Raw genomic sequence first — 22,386 nt, forward strand, 5'->3', positions numbered from 1 at the left:
ATAACCTCACAGAATCCTGTTTCAGGCTAATCCATCAAAAATATAACCTCTATAACCTCACAGAATCCTGTCCCAGACTATTCCATTGTAAATATAACCTCACAAAATCCTTTCCCAGACTATTCCATTGTAAATATAACCTCACAAAATCCACTCCCAAACTATTCCATTGTAAATATAACCTCACAGAATCCTGTCCTAGACCATTCCATTGTAAATATAACCTCACAGAATCCTGTCCCAGACTATTGAACTGTAAATATAACTTCACAGAATCCTGTCCCAGACTATTCCATTGTAAATATAACCTCACAAAATCCTATCCCAGACTATTCCATTGTAAATATAACCTCACAAAATCCACTCCCAAACTATTCCATTGTAAATATAACCTCACAGAATCCTGTTCCAGGATATTCCATTAAAAATATAACCTCACAGAATCCTGTCCCAGACTATTCCATTGTAAATATAACCTCACAGAACCCTGTTCCAGGCTATTCCACTGTAAATATAACATCACAGAATCCTGTCCCAGGCCTTTCCATTGTAAATATGACCTACATTATTTCCATTTATATATTGTGAATATAACCTTATGTGACTGCATAGCTTAGGCTCGTAACCAGTCTTAAGGATATACAAATCGTCGTTTAAATTTATCACTGAAATTTAATATTTGACTCTGTGACGTGTCTGATTACAACTAGAGGGAGATAATCTAGTATCAGAATTCTGCTTAGATAATGTTGTTACAATTTAAGATTTGATGGTCAGTCTTTACATATGGTTTTAATATATTGAATAGCTCTACAATCTTCCTACTAACTTACTCTATTCTTTTATATATATAATAAATATCATATCCACCTTTTCTCATTTATGCCACCTTTTCTTATTTATAAAAATAACATTGTACATGTCATTATTTTCTGTTCAAAATACCAACATCGTCAACCCTACCCTCGAAGATTATCATGCAAACATAATTACGCTATTTATGTCCAGTATACGCAATAGTAAATTTAACATATCCTTACTACCCTTATCCTGAGAATCATCTTGCAAATATAAGCTGATGTCAGTCCTATTCATCCAATCATGTTTTTGTTGTTCAAAATATAGAACCATAAAACCAATACCCAGGATTCTTCTTCTGTAAATATAACTACCCTACTAACGCCCAGTATACGCAGTTATAAGTGTAACTAAATACTTTCAATTCATTCCCATGGCTACCCTAGAATATTCCTCTAAATATTATATACACGTCCACTGCCAAATACATGTCATTGTTAATACCACCACACGATCTTTATCCTGTTAAGACCAATGTACAGTAACCTTGTCACATTGCTACCCTATATTTTCTCTTTACAGTTTAACATGTCTTTAAACCCAAAACTATCGATATTGTATATTATATCATTGTTGACAGTTGTGTTTCAGTGTAATGTGACCGGGTAGGGTGTGTTATTCGATATCTTTGGCAATGATTCAGTGAAATAACATTTAAAAAATAGCCCGAGTTCTACTATAACAAGGAGGGCACATACAGACATTCACACACAGGGAATGTCGTCCTTAAATGACCCTGGCTTTTAATAATAAGACGTTAAATACAATAAAATCTGAATTAAAAACCCATTTCATTTATAACCTTATTCTGTGCCTACCCAGTCGGTCATACTTTAAAGGCATTCTTAGCTTATCTACCCTAAAACTATAGCCTTACTGTGTCAAAACTACCCCATTCTCTGATGTACATACTCTATGTTTTTAACTCATCATAATTTTACTTTTACTGCCATAGTGTGTTGATTGATAATGAAGATTTATCCTATAGGTGCTATTGTACAGACAATAGGTTATTAGGCAAAACAATGCAAATATTGTACATACTAGTTATGCTATATAATATCAGTAACTGGACATATGCAATAATGCTTTTATAGCTGCATGAGTTACGGTGTTAACAAATAAGGCATTATAAATGTATAGATATTGAGGACAAGATATTACGTATCGTTGTACTAATGCTAGTACAAAGCTTTATTAAATTTGTAAATAAAATTTGCATTAAAGTTGTTAGGTGTCATTTTATATTAACTTTGTATTATCAAATAAAAGATCTTTGCATCAGTGGTATCTAGTAAAAATGTCCCCACTTACGTTCTTTATCAGTAATTGAATCATTGAAATGGAATTCACTCAGTGTTCCATTCACATTTGATCACATGGCATTGAATAAGTTTTGTATACATGTACTTCACTGGAATTTTGGAAAGTGGGGGAAATAGTTGTTTTCTCGAGGCCGAAGAGTTATAAATATTTACATGGATACAATTCTATAAGTATCCCTCCATAGAGGGCCATAATTGTATATTGTAAACTTGAATAGAAGTTAAGGGGGCCTCGGATCCATTTTATTATCAAGTGCTCTGTTACACGGTTACATCCAGTCGCCTTTCTTAGAGAAAAACAAATATACAACGTATGATTTTCTGTATTCTATTTCAAAAAATTGTATTAATAATAACATTATGTATATCCTTCCACTGAATAGCAGAATTTTAATGGGTTATAAACATTAAAAACAAAATAGATGATTTAAGCAATCTTCATAAAATGTAAGGGAGGTTACTCTCATTCACATAAATATTGCGCACACATATACAGATAAAATATTTCACAAATATCAATATTTCACACACATACACACGTATAATAAAATGTAAGAAATGAATTGATGCATTTCAGCATAAACTAACACGATTACATATAAAACCGAAATACTCACAATATCCGCGTTGATTCTGATAGCCATAAAAGTATGTGTTAGGAGAGTTATCAAATGTTTGATTTGTTCATACCATAGATGGATATGCTTTCAATGAAGTTTTGTTATTTATTGTTTTCAGTCAATTGAATAATTCAAAACAGACGACATAAAACTCGTAGTACTGTTCATAAATTCGTGAATATGTAGATGCCAGAGTATATAATGAGAACAAATATCAAAATGGAATATGATAATTATGAGAGTTGAAATAAAAGATAAAATTAGTATGTCCTTTGATTTCAAATAGTTACGATTTCAGTCAATTCCAAATTAAAAATACCTTCGCATTTGAAATATTCAAGATGAATTGAACAATAAATAAATAGATATTGCACATAAACAAACTAAAAAGGTTTCGCCATTCTACCACAAACATAATGTTTGTCAGTATATAAAAAGGTGGCATAATGATTACATCACAGAAATTACGACACCAGAGGACAATGCTTAAATAACTATAAGCATCAAAAGGTAACAATACTGGTAAAACAGTAAATAATGAAGAAGTCCAGTGAACACATAATACGTCGATCATTCGTTGATAATGATAAAAATGTACGATATTTGTCCATCGTTTAGTAACTATGGCAACCACGATGTATTATTTTTGTGAAATAATAAGTTTTGATATAACAGTCACTTCACTTTTTCCGAACCCAATGGTATTTTCAACAGACATACCAATTAAATTGACATTTTTGGATTCTCGCTACATAATATATTAATCCACTGGTTCTGGAATCATCAACAATGCTAAGGACCACGCAAGGGTATTCTTATGTTTGTTGAATTTGTTGCTCAAAAAAGAATTCATATGGAAAGGACTGGACAATTGAGCAATCATCCGTTCCATGTATTCATTTCCATTGAACTGAGTACGCGACCACTAGAAATGACGCGTCATCAGTGAAACGACCACTAGAAATGACGAGTCATCAGTTTGAACGACCACTAGAAATGACACGTCATCAGTTTGAACGATCACTAGAAATGACATGTCATCAGTTTGAACGATCACTAGAAATGAGTTATCATCAAGTCATTGATAGTGCCATAACTGTCTCCACTTCCGGTACTATCGTGTAAAGTAAGCATGGACTTGTCTTCCCATATAGCCGTCATACGGTGGGACCAGAACTGAAATGTGTCAACAATAAAGTTATAAATACAAACAAATGATATGATGATGCAAAACCATACACGTGTAGTAAATCTAGATTTACGACAGTCTTCAAATTTTGAAACCCATCACAATAAATGTTTCTATGACATGTCGTATGCTAAGTTACCAAGTGGAGGGATATAATCTAGCCTAAGTAAAAATGCGTACTATACTACAGTGTAGGCGTTAGAGGAAAGCAATTCTACAAAAGAATATGAAACGACAACATTTGTCTGGAAATAAAATTATTCAAATAGCGTTCTCAGATTGAACTGGAATACTACTTGTATTTATTAATATAACCGGTTTCACAATAAAAGACAGTTATTGAAATACTGTTTGAATAAACTAATGAAAGCGTACCTGTTCTGACGGAGGTCTCTCTGTAAATAATAATAAAGAAAAAATCATTTTGTTATTAAATAACATGACTGCTGCATTACACAAAGGTATAGCCTGTATCACTTTAATAGTGAGTGCCTCTATACTCAAACAGAGTACTTGTAAACTAGCATTCCATTCATATAGCGTTTGTAACAGAATGTTGAGAACTTTAAAAGACGTCCCTGTATATAGCGTTTATAACAGAATGTTGAGAACTTTAAAAGACGTCCCTGTATATAGCGTTTATAACAGAATGTTGAGAACTTTAAAAGACGTCCCTGTATATAGCGTTTATAACAGAATGTTGAGAACTTTAAAAGACGTCCCTGTATATAGCGTTTATAACAGAATGTTGAGAACTTTAAAAGATGTCCCTGTATATACCATAAGTAGTATATTAAAGACATTTTCTTTAGATAAGAACGATTAACCAAGCAAAATTAGACACTACAGAACCGGCTTGATAAAATCACAAATGGAATAAGCCCAAAGTTACATATATAATGTAGAACATCTATAATGACAGGTTTAAGGAATAGTTTTATATATTTTATCAAAATGCCCATATTTTTTCTCTCCTGTCATCGTCAACGTATTCGATTGAACAGCTGGTTGCAATCGAGTCATTCATATGTTACCACCAAAAGTGGGTAGATCGTTAGTGATCGTAACTTAAATAGATAGATTGTTGTCGACTTTAATAGATAGCGTTGCTGCGCCAGCGACTATTCCCGTAACAAAAGAATCGCCCATGTGATGTACTATCATTATACACTGATAATGATAATACTAGAAAGCATGCTTATTGAGTCCATGTCAGTGCAAACTGTAAATATATAACGATGTTTGATAAAACTTACCTCGTAGCGGTAATGGCGGGGCGGAAGAAGGGTCATCCGACGGGTCAATAGGAATAGAAAACTGTAACAACACAATATCCTTTATTAATGACTTAGTTATGGTCCGGATCATGATCAGGTACGGCACTCATGGAAAGGTCTGTTGAGGTTCAATATTCCTATCAATGGTGGCATGAATTCACAACTATAACTATAACAATTATGTAATTCATGAACCTTATTTCATTAGTATATAAAATTATTGTTGTTACTTTTGTTTTCAAATGTTAAAAACATTTAAAATCAAAATTTAAAATTTAGAATTAAATTAAAATTATTAAAGAATCAAGGCTTTGATATCTTTTTTGTAAATAATTTGTTGTAAGTACATGTAGGTTAGACGTCATATAAGAAATAATATTATACTAACCACTCCGCTGTCTGTCGACGATTGACCTTTAAAGTAAAACATTTCATCTGTAATACTGATCTACTGAGTATATCAGTTATTTACATTAATAATCTATACTTTATATACAGGGACAGTTAAAATCGTGTGTTGTTTTTCGAAGAACATGTACATCGGTATACTCAATGTAGCAAGCAGCCATTTTAATTTAAATCTAATCAAAGGCTGATATTCTTTATCTCCGTAATCTCTATTTGAACGAGCTAACAATGTAGCTAGTAAACACCTGATTTTAATTTGAATATGTATTTCCAGAACCCATTGTCACCTAACACACCTGTAAACACACATCACCTAGTGTACAGGTAATATAGATCTTACCTCGACCACTACGACGTCGCCTCACTGTACCGTCATTATCTTTGAGCTGCGAAAATTGATATAAAATTCAAATTACAGTTTGTTCAACAGTTCGAGGTCAAATCATGGCGTCTACATACATATATTACATAATTCAATACCATGTCTCACGTCAATGTCAAACCGATGTTAGTATTTTTCTTGAATTGCTGCCTATGTCAAAACTGATAAAACAATAATCATGTGAAGTCATGCGAATCAATAGCTTCATTGGTATTTATTGCGTAAAAATCCACATATCTTAACAGTACACATCAATCAATTCAAGGTGCAAGAATAGTATTATTTATTTGTTATCACCTAAGCGACACACTTGAGAAAATACCAGGAAAATTTCCCAAAAACAACTAAGTAAAAGTTGCTATCCCTGAATATTACACTATCTGACCACAAGTAAACACGATTCAACTAACGACCCAATAGCGCACGATTTGTATTGATGTGACAAACTTAAAAACTGTACATCACATTTATTGTTTTTTGGTAATACAATTTAAGCGCAAAATCCATTTTGAAGAAGTACACTGCAGAACACATTTAATAAAGGACGCTTTGTATATTGGTGTACATACCAGGTCTGCTACAAATCTCTCATCGGACTGTTTAGCGAGATCGTAAGGGGTCCGTCCGTCCCTGTTCCTCAGACGTTTGGCTATATCAGCCCCAGGGTAGGTCAGCAGTTGTTGACAGAGACCGGACAGTCCATAGTGGGCAGCGAAATGTAGAAGGGTGGGGTACAGTTTACCGATACGTGACTGGCAATCTACAATGTAAAAAGAATACAGAATCAGAGCATATGTAACGACATGCTGTCTAGATTTAATACATAAGGTACATAACACGTATTACCACAGCATTTCTGGTACTATACCTGGTTAAAACACGGGTCTTCAACTTTCCAATTTGTATTTTATGTTTAGAATTTTAACACTTTTCTGATGTGTAAACAAATGGATGTCTCTTTAAAGTATTATCTAAAAAATACCATAACCAACGTACCTTCATGAGAGTAATTTCCTGTTACAAGGTGATCGATTGGGTCAGAACGTTGACCATTTGTAAATCTGTCCACAAAGTCAGTGTCTAATGTTTCCTTCTTCCTCTCCGATACTCCCATGGCGTCACACATAAACGAGACTGGACTGACGATGTCAGCGATGAAATCGGAGAAAGTTTCCATTGGCGATTTGATGGTCAAAGAACAAACCCCTGCACAGCTTTCGCCAACTTTAACTTCAATTTTCTGATGACCGTGTCTGATTCCTATTCCAAAGGTAAGACTTAGTTGTATCAATTTGTCAATAGGTTTACACTAGCATTTCTCGACGAAAAACGAATTCTCGAAATTGATTTAAAAAATCAGAATATTGCACATACCTTTTGGTGTAAAAGAAAACATTGAGGCATTGATACGTGTGGTATCCATGGTGATGTCAGGACCATCCTCATTAAGGAATGTAACCGTCACGTGTTCTGGAACGTCAGAACGAAATACCACATGCACGGTTTCCCGAACCTACGTTTAGAAAATACATCGTAAATTATGCAATTTGATCACTTGAATTGAAATTGAACGGGAAAACTTATTCAAATTATGTTGAACCTATTCATCGAAAGGTTTGATTGAACTTCAATTATTGATACAAGAAATCATATTTTATCTATATCAAATGTATACATTTTATTCATAGGGTAGAAATACTACAGCTTTGAACTGTTTAGTCAGGTAGAACTGTAACGCATTATTCGTGATTACATACCGACGAAATCGTACTCGGAATAATCCGACAAAGTCTTAGCATCGGAGCTGAATTTCTCTGTTCCATCAACTCCAGTACGTCCAGAATGGATCTCTTAAATGATATTCCTGAAGTACCAATATGTGTCACTGGCCAGCGTGAGCTCATTGTGTACTTGTTTGACAACACTTCCCTGCATTCTTCCATATCGGATTGTTTGGGAATCATCAGAATGCTTTTACCTGCGCCTTTGAACATATCAGTGAAATGCTCATCCCCGTGTTCTTTGATAGCTCTGAGAAAGTCTGGGGTCATTATTATGATATTGACGGTGAATTTGTTAAACATTCGCCGGTTTTTGTCAGTGAGGATACTTTTGGAGACTTCTATACCTAGAGTTTCATTACTTAAAGCTTTGTCCACAGTGTCAGCGATATCTGCACCATCATCTTCGTATATGATATGTACGCTGTCCTTTGGTAAGTAAGCTGCTCCTATAATTAAATAATTAATCTTGTAACGAGAATTTTCATTAGATTAAAATTTACGTTATAAGTCCATAAAGAAAAAATGACGCTGCCGTTTAAAACGTCGCATATGGTTGGCTGATACAACGATTTAATGGTGTCATAGAAAAAAACAAGAGTCTCTCAATGAGTTTGGAATTTTGAAGAGATTATCTTTAGTTAATTAAATTATATAAGATGTTATAGTTTCTGTTACTCATTCACGTCTTCGTATTATCAAATTACAATTTCAGTAATATCAAATTATTTGTTTGACGATACATGAACGGAATAGTTTTACCATTTGCGAAAAACTTGTTGTAAAATGAATATATTATTCTGAACGAACATAACAGTAACCTAACTCTGTGAGATTACATTTCAAATACATGTTTAATTGTCTAAATTTGCTGCTTGATTCAGAATTTGAATTTCAATTGACATGGAAAAATATCGTAATGTTTACAAAAGCATTATCAGATATCAGTAGTTATGACTACTGCATGGTTTACCTCTTTTACTTGACGTTCTTCGGGCCATCGTCTTATACTCTGACTCCCCTGTAACACAAATCATTTAAGTAAGTAACAATCAAAACTGAAAAAAAAGATATTTCGGGTTCAAGTAAAAAAACAGTTACGAGGAAAAATCGTTTGCTCAATTATCAATATACATCAAGTAAGTTATGGGCAGAAAACCGTACTTTTTGAGATCTACTCTCGTGATGTCGTTATATTATGTGCTAGACGTAAGCCAGAAAGAATATAATGTCATTACTATTTTAGACAGTTCGAGGGAATATATATATTTCATAACATGCGTGTACACCTAAACGTTGGTCCGTTCCTATCCCATATCTGGCACTGACCAACAACACTACTTAACCGAAACTCTCTGTATAGAATCACTTACAATTATACATACCTCTATTTTTCAAATATTAAAAAAGTAAAACGAAATGTTTTTTGAAACTCATATATCAAATACATCGAATTTTTGTTACATGTATATATCTAACTATTGCCTTTTTAGTATTTTTTCATGCCAATTCAACATGCTGTGTTTATGTTTAGTGTGTGTATTTTTTAAGGTGATCGTAATGCATTGCATATGTTTTGTCTCATTGATTTATGTTTTTTTAAATAATAATATGATACAAATAATGAAAAACAAGTATTCAATTGAAACACAATATTGTGTGTGTAGTCCAACTACTGTAGAAGAGAGATTGTTCATGGATCTTTCTATAACCAACAAAAGAATAAGTTTTCCAAATCATATCGAAATCTCTTCCAACCCCATGAGGGCATTTAACTCTTCTGACAAAATGTTATGATCACTGCATGATGTTTGCTAGATAAACTTAAAGCATATCTTAAACCCATATATAAAACACCACTCTGAATTGATAATCGCTCCTGTTCTACTTAAAGCTGATATACCTGAACTTGAGTTGAATGTGATAATGTGAGATCTTTATACTTTGTATTGGTCTGATAAAACGTTAAACTTTAAAAATGAAAATAAAAGATCATGTTACCTTGTTGTGTTTGTCTAGTTTGGTTCATCGTCATATAATCTGAATCGTCTGAAACAAAATAAATACATAGTCAATGCAACAATAAACGCTTACTCATGCCGAAAAAGTCGTTCTAGCATACCTATCTTTTTCAGTATATAGTGCTCATCACAGACTATGTTTTTTTTTTTAATTTCATTTGTTTTCTTAACTTTGAATACATTTTCTCAAATTTGTTTCATATGTTTTGTGTAAAAATTGAAAATTGTGTTACCATTTGTCTCTGAACTGTTCGGGTCCATTGTCAAGTAATCTTGATCGTCTGGAAGGTTAAAATGATAATTAATATTGGTATGATTATCGACATTTCAATATGTATTTGCTCCCATAAATCAACTCATTTCACAGTAACCTATATCCCAGTTTTCAGATGATGTATTTCCTTCTTGTTTGAATCTTTTAAGCTCTTTAACCTTATAAAATATTTGTCTTTTCGGTAACCTTTCAAATCTTATCCTAAATATTTCCATAGGTAAAAAATGATTTGCACAAAATATATTTTATGTATATAAATTAGGTAAAAATAGGATACGACAATTACAATATGAATGATGGACATAGTCGAAATCAGGTTAAATGATGTCTTGATTTCATTTCTCACCACAAGAAAACTGATGGAGAGACAGAATTCATTATTTGAAAATATCTCATTCCAAACCTTTTTTTTTAAATTGTGTTTTCCGAAATACATTTGTTGTTTTATTTGTCCTTGTTGTCAATGGTATATTTTGAAATTACACCACTGATATATCAAACGATATTTTTTTTTTAATATAAATTGTGACAAAAGTTACGTTACATAATATAATATCTTTATGAAGATAAACAGATGGCATTTAGATAGAGATTGAACAGTGTTTTGATTGCGTTAAAGGTGGTATGAACGCAATGGGATACAGACATATTCTACGCGCTACATATCTGGTAGATATCGTACACGATGAATTGTAGGTACTTTCCCCGGACATCCAATGGCGTGTTTATCAATACATTGTTATCAGATTATTTGCTATTAGCTATAAAAATGTTGATCAGTATGTTACGACAACCAGCAGGATGCCAGATAAAAGAATAACATTTCCATTACATTGTACAACAATGAGCAACAAACTAACTGATACACTCGGATAAGAATAATTACATAATGATAAAAAAATCATATACACGTGAAATATATCATACGAAACGTACCTTATTTGGTACGCTGATACTGTTTAGGCTTCTATCATTTAACAATTATTTGATTGGTAGAATCTTTTTCCAAAATATTTTAAATCACTAACTGTTTATAATATTACATCCCTAACTGTTTGGATGTTTTAGGTTCTGAACAAAATAAGATCAACATAGCAATAGGGCATGAAACAGGTCAATTCGAGTTTAAAAAAAAAATAATCAACGATTTATCGTTTTATTTACAGATCCATAACAGGCTATCATGAGGTTTTTTATCAGTCAAGTTAAGTTGGACAGTTATTTTTACTCGTTATTCGAATAACGAACTGTCTCTCTTTACTTTCGGTCGGGTAAAGTAAAATTAGACATTTGTTCGTTATTCAAACGTCACCTGTTTTGACGGATGCAGCGAAATTAATTGTAGTAATTTTTTTGTTAGTTCTTTGAAATAACTATAATTTTTCGGAGATTTCAAGAAACTGCCCAACTTTACTTTGCTGTTTTTTTCGGTTATTTCCCGAAGAAAGATATGAATCGTATTTTACTTTAAAACTCTCAATAATGAGACTTATTTTTATCAAATTAACATATTTTTTTCCAGATATATCAGAGGGTATTTTATCATTAGAGTTAATAAGCTAATAATATCAAATTTCAGCATCAACATGTTTTCTGTGAACTACTAGTAGTCATCCTCGATACTCAAGGGATTCCGATCACTTACGAAATCTATACCCCTGGACTACCTCATAGTAAAACTGGAGGCAACAGAACAGAACAGGTAATTAGGCCTTTGGTGCACACCAAAAGAGCCGTATAACCGTACTCTGTGGTTGACTGTGTGCCTTTGAGGTTAAGCATCACTATCTCTTTAGACTTCAAAGGAAATTTTTGCTGGCCTGTGACTGGTTCAGATTTTTTCCTCTGAGCTCTCTTAATTTGTACCATGAGATAGTCCAGGGGTGTAGATATCGTAAGTGATCGGAACCCCAGGAGTATCGAGGATGCTACTATCAGGATGGTGGGTAACCTTATTTTATCATGTCATTTGAGAAACAGAAAATGGTGTATGAGAGAACATGGTCAAATTCACTCTCTGGTCAATGTGTTCTACTACATCCATCATTGTTTGTAGAAAATTATTTAAATCTACGAATACAATAAATAGTTTTATTTCTCAATGTTACAAATAACAATAATGATGATTATTTTTCAATCTAGCTTTGTTTGTGATAATTTTTTCTGGTATATGTCATCTGCTTATTCTTCTCAAAAATCAGGCAGTCAAATGGCTTGTTTTACCCCTATAAGATCAGATTAAGTTTTGAAAGGATTTTAATCCAAGATATATTAAACATAATCAATCAATATGGAATGAAATTAATAATGACTTTTTTCCGTTCGGGGATCAGTATCCATTTACTACTTAAGATTACAACACAGATCATACATTTAAGATGCGATGTTCAAATCGATAAAAATATTTATTTTTTCAATTTTCCATTCAAGTCCAAATCCGGAAAATAACCGGTCATGAAGAAGTCTTATTTTTTCATGAATTTAACATTCTGGTTTCACTAGTTGATACTAGGATTGATGTAATCTGGACAAATATCACCAATAACGTATTTCGAATGAGAAATCTCGTCTTCACCTCCATAGTCATTTTGCAAGCACTTTCATTAAATATACGTATTTTTAAAATTAAGCAAGTATTTTTATTTAAAAAATTCGACTAACATTCTGCCGTAAACTTTCACCCAGCCCTTTTACAGCATGCCAAATTTTATCTCATTGGACACAATCAATTATAATTTATTTATCACTGAAATCAAGAACGTTTATTATGTAAATTCAATAAGAATGATACAACAACAAAGAATGCAGGCTATAATTGCAGCCGTTTTAAATTTTAAGGAATTACTTTACAACACTTTACCCTATCTTACAATCACAATTCACTCATCTCTCGATAAGAATTTTCACCGGTATGTCAATAGTAAACAATCTACATTATATATTTAGGGAAATCCGAATTGGGAAACCGGGCGCCATCGCAGGGTATTATCTATCAGTACCACTTGAATTGACTATCAATCTCTCAACAAAAAGTATTCAATTATTGTGATTTTTATTTTAAGGATTAAACAAATTATTTTACACTTCATTATAACTAATAAAGAACTGAAGTAAGTACGTGAAATAAATTGTATATGTTACAATAATAGGTTATTGACCTTAAAGGGAAATATATATCCTACCTGAAATTTCCATTTCGGATGATACCAGCACGGAAGTTCGATACACACTCGAGTGATAGTAGCTATGTAACAGCGGATATATATGTATGTATGCACTCCGAAACTACTACGTGTGATATATAGTCCTATCACATGCACATCTGATGTCATCAGATAATGTTTTAATTTATCTACAACACGTGGTGATAATGCGTGTTCACACAATGTATGATTTATATTGTTTGATTATTTGTACTGGTCTTTTAAAAAAGATATCCAAAGTTCCAGGTGAAATTTACAATTTAATTCACTCATTAACCGACAATTTCCCTTAAGATACCTCGTAATCACCACAGACGTAGTTATACATCAATTACTATATCAAGGGTTCAGGTAAAAGACAAAGACAAGCTGAATTAAATCAATTTTGTAACATTTAAAAACAACTAAGAGGATGAAAATACATATATGTACTATGTGGGACAAGGAAGTAATTCCAACCGTGTGGACAAAACAAAATTGTCAAATTTTCGAGGCGATCTGCCCATTTATCAAGACATACAAAACGAACACGATTACATAATAGGATACGAACAGTAATGCGGGACAAAGTAGACAAATAACAAACTATGTGCTATCATATACAAAACTTTGTTAATCATGTACATCTACCACATAATGATAATAATAAAATGAATCCTTAATTTGCATCTTCATGGTTTGCATACACAAAAATAAAAATTCCATCTATTTAAAAAAAAATACGATTAATATAGGGAACGTTTTCTTTTGTTATTTGCAGGTATGGGTGGACAGCTGGACAGAGATAACGCTGCTAAGTAAAAATTGTTATTGTTTATAATGTTACTACATATTGATCACTGCATGAGCAAACGTTTTTATAATAGACGGAACAGAACTTAAACTGTTAGTCAAGTCTACTCAAATGTCACAAAATATCGTGACAAAAAGCCAACATATTTTCATTTTTCTTATATTTACTTTTAGAAACTATATACCTTTAGAAACTAGATATTTGCATTAGATATCAAAAACAAATTAGTTTCAAAAACAAAATGTTTGATACGCCGAATAAGGAATGAATGTTCATGCTTCGTAGCCAATTTATGCTTGATACAAAAACACTAAAATTTTATTTTTATGAATTGTTGTTTAAATTATAGAATTTGTTTATGTATATTATACATGATAAACCGGTTCATGATAATTCAAAGCAATCGCCCGAACTGTTAATAAAGAATGTATATAAGAAATAGATGATCATTTATTAGTAATATATTGCTGCTTTATGTTATTAAACAATACTGTTTATAAATACCTACAATACACGTATTCTCTTAAATCACGATCTTAGTTGACTTTTTAAGCATATATATTCGCCTTTTAAAAACAGGTGAAATAAAATAATCAATATGTTGTTAAAATCGCATTTCCCCATGGTTTATTTGGTATCCTTAGAGATAAATGGATTAAAATACCTTATGAAGTATGTCAGGTGACCATTTAATCGTCTGCTTTTTTATTTTTGCGTCTATTACCGTTGCCATGGCCTTGGCATGAACCATTATTATAAGTTCACTTGTCGCGATGTAACATTAAAATAAAAGGCTTATATTGAAAGTTGACGAATAAGATCCATGGCATGTAGATAAAGTAAATGCATACACTGTGGAATTACATAAAATTGCTTGTCTCGAAATTTTGATTTTCGCACACCAAGACATGCAAGAATAAAAACGTCGATTCCGTTCTTTTCATATTTGCAGATTAGGTAACTCAGTTATAACAAATTTGGACTGAATTTTAAAGAGTCAATATTGACTTGCATGTAAAAGTCGTGTTTCAAGAAAATGTTCTATATATCTAGCAATATATTTGCTAAATAAAAAGAACAAAATTAAGATTGCCATGAAAGTCCATCACCAAAATACAAATGTCCGGCAAATTGAACTTGCTACATTTTGAAAAGCATTTTTCAAAAGATGCTAGAGAATCAAGAAGAACTTTTAATTTGTCATTCATCACAAACAGCTACAACGTTTAACACTTTGAGATTTACATTTGATTGTACAAAGTCAAGTGAGAGCTCTCAATGAATTTTGCAGTACAGTCAAAAATAATGATATCCATATGTGTAATGTGCTGTGACATGAATACCAACGGTTTATAGCTCATAGTTTTTAGCGGTAAAACTTGATTTTACTAGCTATTGTGATCGCAATTCCGGAAGTTCGCTTGAACTAGCTTTTTACCCCCCCCCCCCTCCCCCCTCCCACCCGGGCTGGTGTCGTGAAGAATAAACTGAATAACCACACATTTGTGGTACTTGTTGTAGTAATTTGTACCGAGTTACAATATAAACTAGTTAAGAATCATTATGTAAACTTATTCAGCAGCATCAATATCATTTGATTGCGAAGAAAATAAGAAAATATTGTGAACTGCATTTCTTTATAAACTAAATGATATTCGCCTGGAAACGTACAGTTACAAGTGGTGTCGTGGTAAGTTCTGAGTATAAATTGATTCTCGAATAAAAACTATTTTTTGGGGGAAAAAGTACTGAGCTTTTTAATCTGACGGCCCGGGTTCAACCCTCATTATCGGCACATGATTTTTTAAAATTTTATTTTAATTTCATATTTTTATTTGTTGTTATTTCACCATGCTTGAGAAATATTCTTTTTTTTTCTTTATTTTATTTTCCAAAAGTTTATTCCAAACATACACATGTATAGCATATACACTAAAACCTCACCTTACTACCACGTCAAAATTACGAACATCCCGCTATTACGGGCACTTATTTTCAGTCCCGATTTGTTTTCTCTATATGTCTTTGTATTGATCGTTTCAGTAATACGATCACCCTGTTATTCCGTATTACGACCAGTTTTCATAGTCCCAACGACCACTAGATTAACACTAATTGACCCTTTGATAATGACCACGGGCACATATGTGACTTCACACCTCGCTGTGCCTCATATTCCCGCACGCAGCGACCCGCAAACAACTGACCGCAGGTACATCAGCCAGTCTTTTGTTTCCGTCGACCTAATTATCAGATTATCTATTTGTACTTGGAGAGTGTTAATAGCCATCATTTGTATACTTGTGATTAACGGTACCTGGCAGTTGATGTGATCGAAACCACAAGTAATTTCCGTAGCCTTGGTGGCGAGATCGAACGATTTAGGCAGTTCTTGTTCAAAGTTTTTTCTTGATAGATGAAGAATCTCTGATCCTACACTTAACATATATGCCTGTTTTGTTTTTAACAAAATAATCAATTTAATTTGACAATACTATAGTGCATAATTTTTTTTTTTATATATAAAAACTTGACTTAGGCAACATAAATACTTCCTCTTTGGTTGAAGGTTCTGCACTGAAATGCATTATGTGTATATAGAATAACTGGACCTGTACAAAATGTGTGAAAATAAATCAATGTGATCAGTTATAACGGCGAAAAAAACCCTTAATTACATGTATTTGTATTAGTTTTTCAGCCTTAGTTAAAGTCCTGTCTTCTTTGGATCGTTTTCTAATTTGCAGATATACTGATAATATAACCATTGACTTATCAATCTTTATTACTCGAATCAACTCCTATCATCCAGAAGTTTTACCGCTGCAGTACTTTCAGTATTTTGATTTATTATCTTCCCAAGACTTTTCAGCCCAGCAGCACACCCACAAGTCAGCCAGTGATGTTTTCATGTACATAAATGCAGTGTATAAATTCTGTGTTCTTTCTAATATTTATAAAGCATTATAATGTACTTTTGAATTATTTTCATAGCTTAATTTATCAATACCTGTGTGATTCATGAAGAAAAAAACAGTGTGTCAAAAGGACTATGTAGATGGACTTTATTATCCCCTAAATCCGTCAATTTATCAATGCGATTGATAAGTGATTACATTGTTGTATTTTCAATATTTAAAACATCCCTGATTCATTTGCAGTTTTAACTTCCATGGTAGCCATCCGAAGTATGGATAATGTATGAAAATTATTTGACAATTTTTGGCCACATTTTTGTCTAAGAAAATCAAAGTTCAAAGATGCAATCTATGATTTTTTGGACAGAAACTTGGCATGGCAACTAAAGCTGGAAACTTAGCACGTAATATTACAATTAAATCAGGAGTGTACTAAATATTTCAAATATACCGATTTAAATTCGAAACAACAGTTTTGAAAAGTTGACGGATTTAGGGCCAAAAAGGGCCGATACCATACCTTTGTGAAAGTAAAAATTATGGCACATATAATAAAATAACAAAATAATAGCAGAAAGTATATCTAAATCTTTGATCAAAATTGTTTTAAAAAAGAAAGCGAAAATGTTAAATGTGAAAAGGTTTGAAAAAAAAATAACAGGATTAATTTCCAATCAAACTCACCAAACATTCCCCTTACTTTGTAACGACGTTTCCAAAGGTATGATATTCCTAGTTCTATTCTAATATGTCTCTCAACTTCTTCGATTTACCTCACGATACGATTCTCTCATGTGTGTATATCTTTTTATTGAAATAGGTTAGAGTCTATGATTAAAAATTTAAAAGAAAAAATACAAAAACGAATAAGAATACTTTTAAATGAATAAGAATATTCCACACACACGAACTAAGCTTCAACTAGGAAGTTCGACCAGTAGATTAAAATAGCGGGACTCCAGGGAAATCCCCTATCATAAATATTATCAGTTTACCTTTATACGTGAATACCACATAAGGTACATACATTTGTAGCCTGATTTATTCGACAAATATACAATTTTGTTTTGCTATGCACTGGTGTAGAGAGTTATTGTTATGTCATTGTATCGAGAAAAGGTCTCTTTAGCCTGTCGACGCGCATCTGTTTAAGTCTGCCATTAGTTTATGTAGCTAAATTGACCTTGAGGGAAGAGTATCATTCTTCCATATCCACGGATGAAAGAGTAGTTTGATATCCCACCTGGACGTTTTCATTTTCACAGTAAGCTGCTACTGGAAATTAGTTCGTGAAATGGCAATCATGGTTACCCAAAATCCAAAATTCCAACTGTTGGCGTTCATTATGAGTAATTCATACAGAAAAGACAGCCATTTTATAAAAACCGTGACGTCATAATTACACCAGGCGGTTGCAATTGCATTGGTTGCCATTTTAGCTCGAGATAAAATGGATATATTGCATAAAGAGATAACCTATTACTAAAATTGTTGGATATAATACGCAACTCCAACAGGGACACATGTAAAGAGTGAACTGACGAGACCCGGATGACTTAAATACATGTTTCATGTTATATACATACGGAACACGTTACTGTAGCATATACAACATCTCCAATTTGAAGTAGAGAGTTAATAGACATTTAAATTTAAATGATTTCCGTAAAACATTTGCAAAAATAATTAGACGATTTAGGAGTATTTACTTAAGCGACAATAAAGCACTTCTCACATCAGAAATTGGCCCACAATATAATTGTACTCAATTACCATGTTATTTTTTACATGTTGTTATTACAGCAATTATTGAGAATGTACAAAATAGATTTTTCGATAGCATGTTTAAAACAGATTTTGAGTTAAAAATGTAATTGAAACAAAATAAATACGCAGTTTTTTGTATTCATATATTCTTGGCTCCATCATGATTATTATCTTAAATTGGCCCGTAAAGGAGATACAAGTAGGGCTATCTTAATCCTTCTGGCTGACCAGCATAAGCCTTGCCGAGTGATATTCTGCCAACATGTTTAACGACGGTTAAGATACCAATGTCCATCCAAAAGTTTTTTTTTCTCATTTACACAATAAAATAATCATTGCCGACTAATCACATGACTAACGACCATACCTCAAAACTGATAACGTTTTTTATACCAATGAACGTCACACTTGTCGCTTGAAATCATTACGTCACGTTATTGTTTTAGTTGGTACTTCCTGTTCAAAACGTAAAACCTGCACAATATAGTTTGATATCTCACGGCTTCAACAGGTGACACAATAGTCGGACAGGAGTCTTATCTATTCATAGAAATGTCTCGTTATTTTTTTCTATGCACGTTTGGAAAAACAAATATGCAGTGTTAAATTTGTATGGAAACTTTCGTGGTTCATTATACATACGCCTGTACTGAACATTCTTTATAATAAAAGAGAAGATATAACGTCGCATGATTGTCTCAGTAGACGGAAACGTCACAGCCAAGCCGGATTTCTTCCACAGTTTTATACAGAGACGAAATCTTAAGTTTTACTTACATTAGTATATTTCTATTATTAAAATTTATGTGATTATATACTCTTATACTTGTGACTATGTGACTCATGTGAGATCCTCTATAAATTACATATCAAATTTTCTACAGCTTTTATACTTTGCATCATCCTAACATATATAAATAGTACTTTGTACTGCTGTATAATTGGTTGATCACTAACGCCAAAGGTTTTTAGAACTATTGATGAAAGGTAGTGAACTAGTTGAAAGTAAAAAGGTAATTCGTATTCTTTGTTTGACATGTGGACTTTTACAATTGTAACGCGCTGTTGCTCATGTTAGGCTTTCGATATATATATAGGATCTTACATGACTGTTCATTTTATATGAGATTTAATGAAACGAGTCTAGGAAGCTTTTACTTTTGCGAGCAATAGCGATCTCAAAATCGCCGTCTTCAAAATCCTGACACCATGTCACTTTGCATGGCATCATTTTATTGTTTCTGTATTGCTATTGAAATGAATTTCCAGCAAATGAAAATCGCTTTGTGTCATATTACATATGATAACTATATATTCTGACTTTACAATTATCATTTCTGAACTTTCATTTTTTTGCTTTGGACATATAAAATGTCGTAAAATTATGTATACTTCACTGTATTGTTCTACTATGCGTTTATTTCTTGATTGTTGGTGTACAATATTTTGGGTGTTTGAGTTAAAATCCTACAATGAGAAATTATCAGGTACTGATCGTAGATGGATTATTTAATTTCGGGTACTCGGGTTTGCATTCACTTTATGAACTTTAACGTTCCTAATATACATGTACCAGGTTCTTAATAGGATGTGTAAAACTAATAAGTAACATCACCGACAGATATAGCCTACCTGTACTTCCTGGTTTAGATAACACTGCGGAAGGTTAACAGATTGTAAATAATCATGTATTTACAGCGTATAAAGTGGTTACACATTCAGGACAAAGTCCAGTAACGTGACATTTTATTTTGTTCCGTTTTTATACAACTGGGATTATTTAAGAGAGAGGCGAATTATGGAAACGGCGCAATACCAGAGTACTTCAATAAAAACCTTTGATCCAAGTTCAGTACCTGGTAACTGAACGCTTTCACAGAACGCGCAACTCAGAAGCAGATACATGTATCTAGAGATAGAATGTGGGTACGGGTTCGTTCCTAAACCTACATTAAGAAACGACTTTGATAAAAACAAATATATCCATATACAAGGTTTAAAGGGACAATTCGGTCTAAGAGAACATTAAAATTTGTATATATATCGGGTAAAATCCAGTTCTAATGGAAATTAGATCAGTCGGTTTTACTGTAATATGCCTGAAAAGCCCATGGTTGTGACATGTGTGGAGATGTTTAAACTCGCTCGCTATCCGCCATTACACATTGTGGTCGAACTTCTTGTATGCCGAACCCTGTCCCTTCTCGTATAGTACTGCAGCTTTTGTCTAGAACTGCTCAAATCGCTCTGAGAGTAGTGTGTTTACCTTATTAGGTGAATTGTCTTGCCTAAAAATCATTTTATCACCTTTTCAGTGGTTATGTAGTTTATTTGTTTAACATGCGTGACTTTGGCTCAGGTATAGGTACAGCGTCCATGTTGTACCTGCTTAATCGTATTGATCAACGATTTGATATTTCAACGATATTAATTAAAATACTAAACAATGACTGGAATTTCAATATTTTATGTTATGTGTTTCTAAATGAAAAATATTTGTCATATCTCTGCTAGATCAAAAATTTCTTTTTTCCAGATCAAATTTGCTACAATATATCTACCGGCTCCATAGATCAAAATGTTTACTTGGCTACAATATCTACCGCTCCATAGATCAAAATGTTTACTTGGACTATCAATATCTACGGCTCCATAGATCAAAATGTTTACTTGCACAATAGCATAATCAAAATTTATGCTACAATCTATACCGGCTCCATAGATCAAAATGTTTTCTTGGCTACAATATCTACCGGCTCCATAGATCAAAATGTTTACTTGGCTACAATATCTACCGGCTCCATAGATCAAAATGTTTTCTTGGCTACAATATCTACCGGCTCCATAGATCAAAATGTTTACTTGGCTACAATATCTACCGGCTCCATAGATCAAAATGTTTACTTGGCTACAATATCTACCGGCTCCATAGATCAAAATGTTTACTTGGCTACAATATCTACCGGCTCCATAGATCAAAATGTTTTCTTGGCTACAATATCTACCGGCTCCATAGATCAAAATGTTTTCTTGGCTACAATATCTACCGGCTCCATAGATCAAAATGTTTTCTTGGCTACAATATCTACCGGCTCCATAGATCAAAATGTTTACTTGGCTTTTGGCTACAATATCTACCGGCTCCATAGATCAAAATGTTTCTTGGCTACAATATCTACCGGCTCCATAGATCAAAATGTTTTCTTGGCTACAATATCTACCGGCTCCATAGATCAAAATGTTTCTTGGCTACAATATCTACCGGCTCCATAGATCAAAAGTTTCTTGGCTACAATATCTACCGGCTCCATAGATCAAAATGTTTTCTTGGCTACAATATCTACCGGCTCCATAGATCAAAATGTTTTCTTGGCTACAATATCTACCGGCTCCATAGATCAAAATGTTTACTTGGCTACAATATCTACCGGCTCCATAGATCAAAATGTTTTCTTGGCTACAATATCTACCGGCTCCATAGATCAAAATGTTTTTTACTTGGCTACAATATCTACCGGCTCCATAGATCCTGTTTACTTCTACAAATACCGGCTTCATATTACCGCTCCA

At 32.9% G+C, this 22,386-nt stretch overlaps 1 protein-coding gene across 4 annotated transcripts; it reads right to left on the reverse strand.

Annotated features, from left to right (window-relative positions):
- Positions 1 to 2,083: 2,083 nt before the first annotated feature.
- LOC138323128 (phosphoinositide 3-kinase adapter protein 1-like) lies at positions 2,084 to 17,867 on the reverse strand. 4 transcript variants are annotated; one of them, XM_069267507.1, is made up of 13 exons: positions 17,734 to 17,867; positions 10,095 to 10,142; positions 9,842 to 9,889; positions 8,814 to 8,861; positions 7,817 to 8,289; positions 7,434 to 7,572; positions 7,056 to 7,319; positions 6,629 to 6,819; positions 6,018 to 6,063; positions 5,658 to 5,683; positions 5,249 to 5,309; positions 4,368 to 4,387; positions 2,084 to 3,979 (listed from the first exon to the last, which is right to left on the reverse strand). In XM_069267507.1, exons 1-13 carry the CDS (start codon positions 17,738 to 17,740, stop codon positions 3,860 to 3,862), a joined length of 1,491 nt encoding a protein of 496 aa, XP_069123608.1. In that variant the 5' UTR covers positions 17,741 to 17,867; the 3' UTR covers positions 2,084 to 3,859. The 4 variants fall into 4 exon arrangements, with proteins under 4 accessions (XP_069123608.1, XP_069123609.1, XP_069123607.1 ...); XM_069267508.1 differs by having other exon boundaries at positions 17,750 to 17,853; XM_069267506.1 differs by lacking the exon at positions 17,734 to 17,867 and adding an exon at positions 13,318 to 13,412.
- Positions 17,868 to 22,386: the final 4,519 nt, after the last annotated feature.

The sequence above is a fragment of the Argopecten irradians genome, chromosome 5 (genome assembly GCF_041381155.1).
Source record: "Argopecten irradians isolate NY chromosome 5, Ai_NY, whole genome shotgun sequence".
NCBI classification, from domain to species: domain Eukaryota; kingdom Metazoa; phylum Mollusca; class Bivalvia; order Pectinida; family Pectinidae; genus Argopecten; species Argopecten irradians.